The sequence below is a fragment of the Octopus sinensis genome, linkage group LG18 (assembly GCF_006345805.1).
Source record: "Octopus sinensis linkage group LG18, ASM634580v1, whole genome shotgun sequence".
In the NCBI taxonomy this organism is placed as follows: domain Eukaryota; kingdom Metazoa; phylum Mollusca; class Cephalopoda; order Octopoda; family Octopodidae; genus Octopus; species Octopus sinensis.
The window spans coordinates 5,205,792-5,213,291 of NC_043014.1; the positions used below are offsets into that span (position 1 = coordinate 5,205,792).

Genomic DNA, 7,500 nt, shown 5'->3' on the forward strand with positions numbered 1-7,500 from the left:
CCTACACGCGCACACATACACATACACATACGTATACACATATAGATACAGACACACTCACGCACGCAAAACATTGGCACGCAAATGCACACACGCACACGAATGCACACACCGAAAACTCACAACCCCACGGATACACGTATATACACCCATATACGCTTACACACACACACATACAAACGCACATGTACACGCACACACAACTACACGCACATACGAGATGCACGCACATACATACACACACACACACAAATGAACCCACACATACATCCCATACACACGGCACACAATTATACATACACGCACACAATTATACATACATGTATACACACAGACGCAAAGTTATTCGCCACACACCCAAACTCTACACACACACACACACGTGTCATCATTGCACACATACACACATACAAACACACGCACACATACACTATGTAAAGCACAGTTATTCCCCACACACCCTAACTCTACGCCTACACACACGAACACACACACATGCACACACACACACTACAAACAAAACACACACACGATACATATACATACACGCACACACACACATACTTCAAACTAGCAGTACCTACTACTTGACCTGTGGTAGAGACAAAAAGAGCCACGCCCAATTCCTTCTTCCTTGACCTTAACACTACTAGCCCTACAACACGCAAAGTTTAACAGCCACAACCACACACACTTATACACACACATGCACACACAAACTTGTCATTATTGTATACATACACACATACACACACACGAACACGCAGACCTCCGCGCACGCTCTTATCCACACTTACACACACATTCCTCCTCCTCTACCTCTCTCCTGTCTTTGAAAGTACTTTTCTTCACCCATTTCCTTCCGGTCATTCAAAATGTGACCGCGGGTGTACTGTTGGCGATTCTTTTCCCTCTGTCTTCTCTCCTCTGGATCTTTCCTTCTCGTATGTTTCCGACGAAGAGTCTCACCCGAAACGTTAAACCCTCCTTCTTTCCTTTTTTTCCTGAGCGTCCAATAATACTATATTTGTTCCACGTCCACGCGTTGATGTGTTTCTTTGTGCTTTTTTGTTTGGATTAAATTTAACTATATTTATACATGTACATATATATATATATATATATATATATATTTGTGTGTGTGTGTGTAGAAATGTGTGTGTGTGTGTGTGTGTGTGTGTTTGTGTGTGTGTACAAGCAGACATACCCGGCATTGCTGGGGATTAAAATGGCAAAGTTGGTATATAATATATTCCAGTCATTTTGAAACAGGTGATATGGGAAAGTGCAACATTTACAGCAAAACATTTGTAGAGTAAATGCTGGGCTAATTCGACTAAGCAACATGCTATGCGTCCGTTTGGAGTGTTTCAGGCCCTAACCTGTCATGCAAAATTTGAGCTGGGGTTTGTGTGATTTTTGAACGCACCGTAAAGCTGTCAGTGGATATACTCTCCTTTGCAGCAGTGTGCGCTGTGTCTAACACGACCCATCATCGGAAATTTTGACACCTCACGTCGGGTTTGTTGTCATACATCACTAATAGAGCAAATTTGGAGGAACTGTGGTTGTTCATTCGCGGTTACCAGGGAACCAATGAGGGGATTGACTTGCCCTTGAACTTTGACGTCGGCGTAAATTCATGTTTATCTATTTTCTTAGATTCACTAAACGATGTCATTTGAAATGCATATTTGTATTGTCTGATATTGTTCAGAAAATCCTTTGCCTGGATTGAAGCACCTTCTAGAAGATTCCTAAAGGGTTGAGATGGTATTGCCGGCAATGATACCTGTCCGAATATGTTGTCATCTATTGCATTGTTTTAAGTTCTAAACGATAATAAATTCCCTGAAGTTCTATTTATATGATCCTATTTCTATTTTTTCACAGAACCGTTTCATCTCCAAGAAATCTCTCGACGATAAACCCGATGACACACCAAGTAAGAAATAATTTTATGGCTAAAGTCTTTTACCCGTGTCTCCTTAACCAATGATTTATAATTTCACCAACTTTGAATTAGTTCCACATTACTATCCATATGTCCACAATAATATATACTAAGACACTTACCTGAATTTCTTTCGAAATATGTTCTACTTTACAATAATTTCCTAAATAAAATGTTATTCATTATACTATGGCATTTATTGTGTATATATGAGTATATCTGCAGTGCTACGTCGAGAATTGTTTCTGCACGCACGGTGCCCCCGAGTGTGCTCTTCGCCGAGTGTCCGAGGCGGCCGGTACGTTCACTGTGAAAAAATTGGAGTGCTCAGAGCGAGCCACGCCGGCTTGCATACGAAAAGCATGGAATGCCCTCTTCATTTGAGAATCAAATGCCCGAGCTGGCGCTTCACTGCGTTTATATCTACAATTCAGTAATCTGTCCACTCTTGTGCTTCTAATCATTCGTGAATAGAGACACGAAATAATGATGTTCCACTTTCCAACACATTGCATATTTGTCAATCCTACCTTGGGTTACACGGCAGCTAACCCATTCAATGCAGGTTGTTGGTGACCATCAGACGAATCAGGTAGCAGCATGTCGTCCACAAATACCAGTCGACCGATCACGTAGAGAGGAATTGGGATACCTCCACCACAATGGCTGCGCATATTCAACCAGATCACAAAAAGAATGTGAGAAGGAGCGCTAACAATGCACACTTCAACTAAGGGAAACCTTCACGTTGAAATTTTTCGACATTTACATAAATACAATCATTTGAACATCCATATAATTATTTTATGGCGACAAATATTTGCCCAATAAACTCACCTTCATGGTAAACCATCCACAACATGCCCCAGGGCACGTGATCGTGTGCCTTTTCGTGGTTTACAGCGTATTCCTACTGGAAATGCTTCACTGTTTGCTGGAAGATCTGTCTTTGAACGACTCTCTTGTCGGATGTACTGCGTCCCGGACACGACAATTTCCCTACATAACTTTTCCTGACATCTAGTGTAGACTTTTCTATAATTAGAACACTCTTTGGTCTCCGTTTGAAAAAATTGTGATTGTTGATTGTCTCCCCATATTACCATTGCCTTGGTGTTTTTTCGAGAGGTCCCATCCACCTAGCATACATGGGTCACTCAGAGAATACCATCTGTATTTAAGTTTTCTAAACTATCAAGCCGACCGTGCTTTTCACCAGCAGTTTTACCACTTTTAATTGAATTGAGCTCAAATAAGCGTTCAACCGAAGAAGAACCTGCCGAAAATATTATACAATCAGGAATACATTTCGATGTCCAAGTTCATTCAGGAGAGTCACTCTAAATTTGGATGCAAAAGTCTCCACTGCGGCTTCCAACTGTATTCTGTAGGTCGCACTGGACTTACCAATTTCCAATGTTCGGCAGACTGCAGGAATTTTCAGGTTTTTAGACATTTAGGTAGTGACGAATTGACAACTCCACCCCTTCCTGTTACCCGTACGTTCAGCAAAGAATGAAAGATGACCGAACTCTATCAGAAACCTCTGTCACCAAGTATTTCTATACCAGGCACCCTTATAAATATCCCTGTCTTAAAATAATATCTATACCATGGAGAGGAGAGTGTGTATCCTGCACAGAAAGCTGCTATGACCTCCCCATTAAGTTCACTGACGACATTCCTTCCACGGTTATCAGTGCCAAGGTGTGGACTGAAGTCTCCTTGCAGGACAAATGACTTTACCCCAAATATATCTGAAGCTGAGGTGAATTTGCTTAGGAAGGATTTGTATTTGACCTCGCTGTTTGCTGCATATACTTACAGTACGAAAAGGGCTCCAAGGAATAGCCATACCCCGTCATCCATCGAGAGGGATCAAAGCAGTTACCTCCGGGTCATGAGTGGAGGTGTCGATTCGGGAAATATATATCAGTCTCCACCAAACTTAATCTGTGATGCATTGGAAGGAAATACAAAATATGCGTGTTCCAGGACCCCGAAGCAGTTCCAGAAGGGATCAACAGTTCATAATTGAGAATTAGACTGTCAAAACCGGACGAGACAAAACGCTGCCTGTTATATATAATCGGTGTCTCCTCAAGAAAGCTTCGTTACTTCGGAGGCGTACACTTGGAAGTAGGTTGGAAACTCCACCGTGCAGGTGTGGTGCCAACTATGTCAGCACAGGCGGAAGTGGGATGCAGCTTTGGATATATTTGGGGTAAAGTCATTTGTCTTACAAGGAGACTTCCGTGCACACTTTGGCGCTGATAACCGCAAGAAGTATTGATTGGGTGGAATGGCGTCACACACCTTAATGGGGTGGCCATACTAGTCTTCTGGCAGGAAACGGACTCTCTTCGCGCCCTAACACCAAGCTGATATTTGTAATTGACCAATCAGGTGCCAAGAATTGATAATATGGCCAACATATCTATAAAAGGAGAACTTTATCATTTTTATGGTCACAAATATATATATGTACTCACATCCAAGTTCAACTACAAAACAAACATCTGTTCTTAAGGAGACAAATAAACATTCTGATATTCTGAGATTAATCTCTCAATTCGTTGACATCAACGTCAACAACAGGCTCAATAGACAAATGACTAATTTTCTTCGTTTAAAATTTATTCTTAGCGAATCATTTACTTCTTTCATTCTGATTTTCATTCATTCACCAATTCTTTTTGTCTTAAATTCTAAATTTCTCTCCTCTCTATCAATTCCTTCTAAGCCAACAACTTCCTTTGTATAGGATTCAAGAATTCTTTGTTTTATACTTAATTGTTTCATTTTAAATTTCACAGAACCTGGTCCCGGATCATTGTATACCCGGTGGGGCAGAACAACTTGTCCTCCTTATTCAAACCTTGTATATGACGGTTAGTATAAACTATACTTCTGTTCACTCTTTCTCTCTTTATCTTTCTCTTCTTCTCTTTTTATTCCTCCCATTTTCTCTTTCTGTCGCCCCCTCTCTTTCCGTTTCTCACACGGACACGCACGCACGCACACTCAAGCAAATCATGTGATATATCACGTTTCAAACGATACCCTATAGAGACTGCACAAGACTGCTTACTCCTTTCTAGGTATTTTGTCAATTCAGAATTTAAATGTTGTCTACTATGGACCAGGTGAAAATGTTGTTGTCTAACTACAGAATATAGATAATTCTACGTTAAATTATAGATAGGGACTAGACTGGAATCCAGTGTAGCGATCAAGGACTCCTGGCTGACTTGTATGGAGTGTAGATATCAAATACCGAGGCTGCTAACTGGTGATCAAGTGTACTGGCTACGGATGGTGGTATTGTACGTGAGTGACCAGAGCTGAAAAGTGGCCACTTGACTATCATTAACTAGAGTGTCTATTGATTGTCGTTATAGACTACATTGAACAATGTCTCTTAGAACTGATGAATGAATGTATATGGTTAATGAAATGAACGGAGAATGTACAATGTGGACTGGACAAACCATACACTGTAACTAATGAATAAAGCTAAGGGCGGTATGTATTATGCAAAATATGGAGGGACCAAGTACCACTGAGAGAACCCAAGTGAGTACATATTGTACTTCTATTCTTCTCCGCCTTACCGAAATCGTACTATCCCTCAAACCTTTCTGTTTCCATGCGTTACCTCCCCTCATTAATTGTCCAGTATATCTTTGTAAGGTAACGCCGGCACCTCCAATTCAAAGCTACTGCTTTCCACATCTTCTCCAACCGACGTCGCATCCTTTGTGAATCTGCTCCCTATAAACCCTATACGTAACCTTTATCGGTCGCCCACTCCGCTCTCCATTCATCTTAAGCACTACGCCATCAATGAGCTTCAAAATTCACCCCACCTTAGTTCATGCTTTGCATGAAATAAAATCTGTGTGATCATAATATTATAGTAAGTGGTAGGCCCGTCTCGTGGTAGGCCTGACTCGTCCGAGACAAACCGTTGGATGTAGCCAGTCACACCCGTATGGTCGGCTAAACAGTATTTCATCCCCTCTTACCCACCAGGTCTCTGCATCTCACCTTCTCTCGTATTGTTCTACTCAAACCACATGCAATTCCCATCACCAACAATTTTCCCGTTCAAACGTGAACGACATCTTTTCCATGTCGGGAAATCACGACCACATGCGTCACAAAATCCCTTTCCTTTCTCCGTTTATTGACATCCACACACCCCATGCAATACACATCACCCATGCAATACACATCACAACCACAAATACTGACTCGTAAACACACACTCACACACACACACACACACACACACACATATATATATATATATATATATATTCATTTAAAATGTGACCGCCTGAGTACCGTTGGCGATTTTTTTCCCTCCGTTTACCCTTCTTTGGATCTTTCCTTTTCTTATGATTCTGACGAAGAGCTCCGCTCGAAACGATAAACCCTCATTCTTTCCTTCTTTCATGGGCGTCCAATAACACTATTGTTGTTCCAAGTCCTCGCAATATTGTGCTTTCTCTTTGTGTTTTTATGCTTGGATTAACTATATATATATATACATATATATATATATATATATATATATATATATATATATATATATATACATGAACAGAGAGAGAAAGGCACAGCTGCGAAAACATGCGCACTCCCATACAGCAACACACAGCTTACACTCAAATAAACACTAACATATACACAACAATTCGTTCTCACGTGACTAAACATGACTTCTTTTAAGGGTCAAACTGTTATGAATGTTTCCATTATTTCATATATAATTTTTCCTCTTATCTTTTTTATTTGATTTATTCTTACCAATTCTAGGTGTGGCTGGTGGACAATGGTTCGATCATACAGGTGGCGGAAGTAATCTCTTATGTCTACCTAACGACCCCATTTGGGCCAATTATACTACAGGAGAAGAAAAAGGTGGTCACATTTATGGCAGTGAATATCAATTAGATTTATACCCAACAAATAAACTCTATTCTTTTGCTAATGCTAAATCACTTCATGATCACAACGTTCCGTGCGCTGTCTGTTTGACACGACGACCTGCTGTTGTTATGATGTTACCAGCCAGGACAAAGTGTTACCCTGGTTGGACAGCTGAGTATTCGGGATATTTGATGTCCGGTTATTTCGGGCATAAGGGCAGACATGAATATGTGTGTGTAGATTATGCACCAGAAGCTGATCCAGCTGGTTACAGAGACGAAAATGGAGCTTTATTATATTTCGTTCAGGCTTCTTGTGGTTCATTGCCATGTCCACCGTATGTCGATGGTCAAGAATTAACCTGCGTTGTGTGCAGTAAATATTGAATAGAAATTAAATTCGGTTCCATATAAAAATATGTCTGTGAATTACATGAAATAACATAAAATTTTAATTGTGTTACCTAATATTTTCTTTAAAGTATGTCTATCGTTACAATAAACTGTTGTACTAGTTTACAGAAGATATTCAAACAATACAAAAGAGGCGACGTAGAATGCCAGAAATATCCTCAAAAACAAGAAAAATCTAAATCTGTCGAAATGATT

General features: G+C 40.4%; 1 protein-coding gene across 1 annotated transcript in view; it reads left to right on the plus strand.

The window, feature by feature from the left end:
• The window catches only part of LOC118767024 (short-chain collagen C4-like), a 32,281-nt gene extending 24,991 nt beyond the window's left edge, over nucleotides 1-7,290 (plus strand). Inside the window, exon 4 of the mRNA XM_036510930.1 lies at nucleotides 6,779-7,290. Coding sequence (XP_036366823.1) covers nucleotides 6,779-7,278 — 500 coding nt within the window. The 3' untranslated portion in view covers nucleotides 7,279-7,290. The remainder of the gene's footprint in view (nucleotides 1-6,778) is intronic.
• Nucleotides 7,291-7,500: the final 210 nt, after the last annotated feature.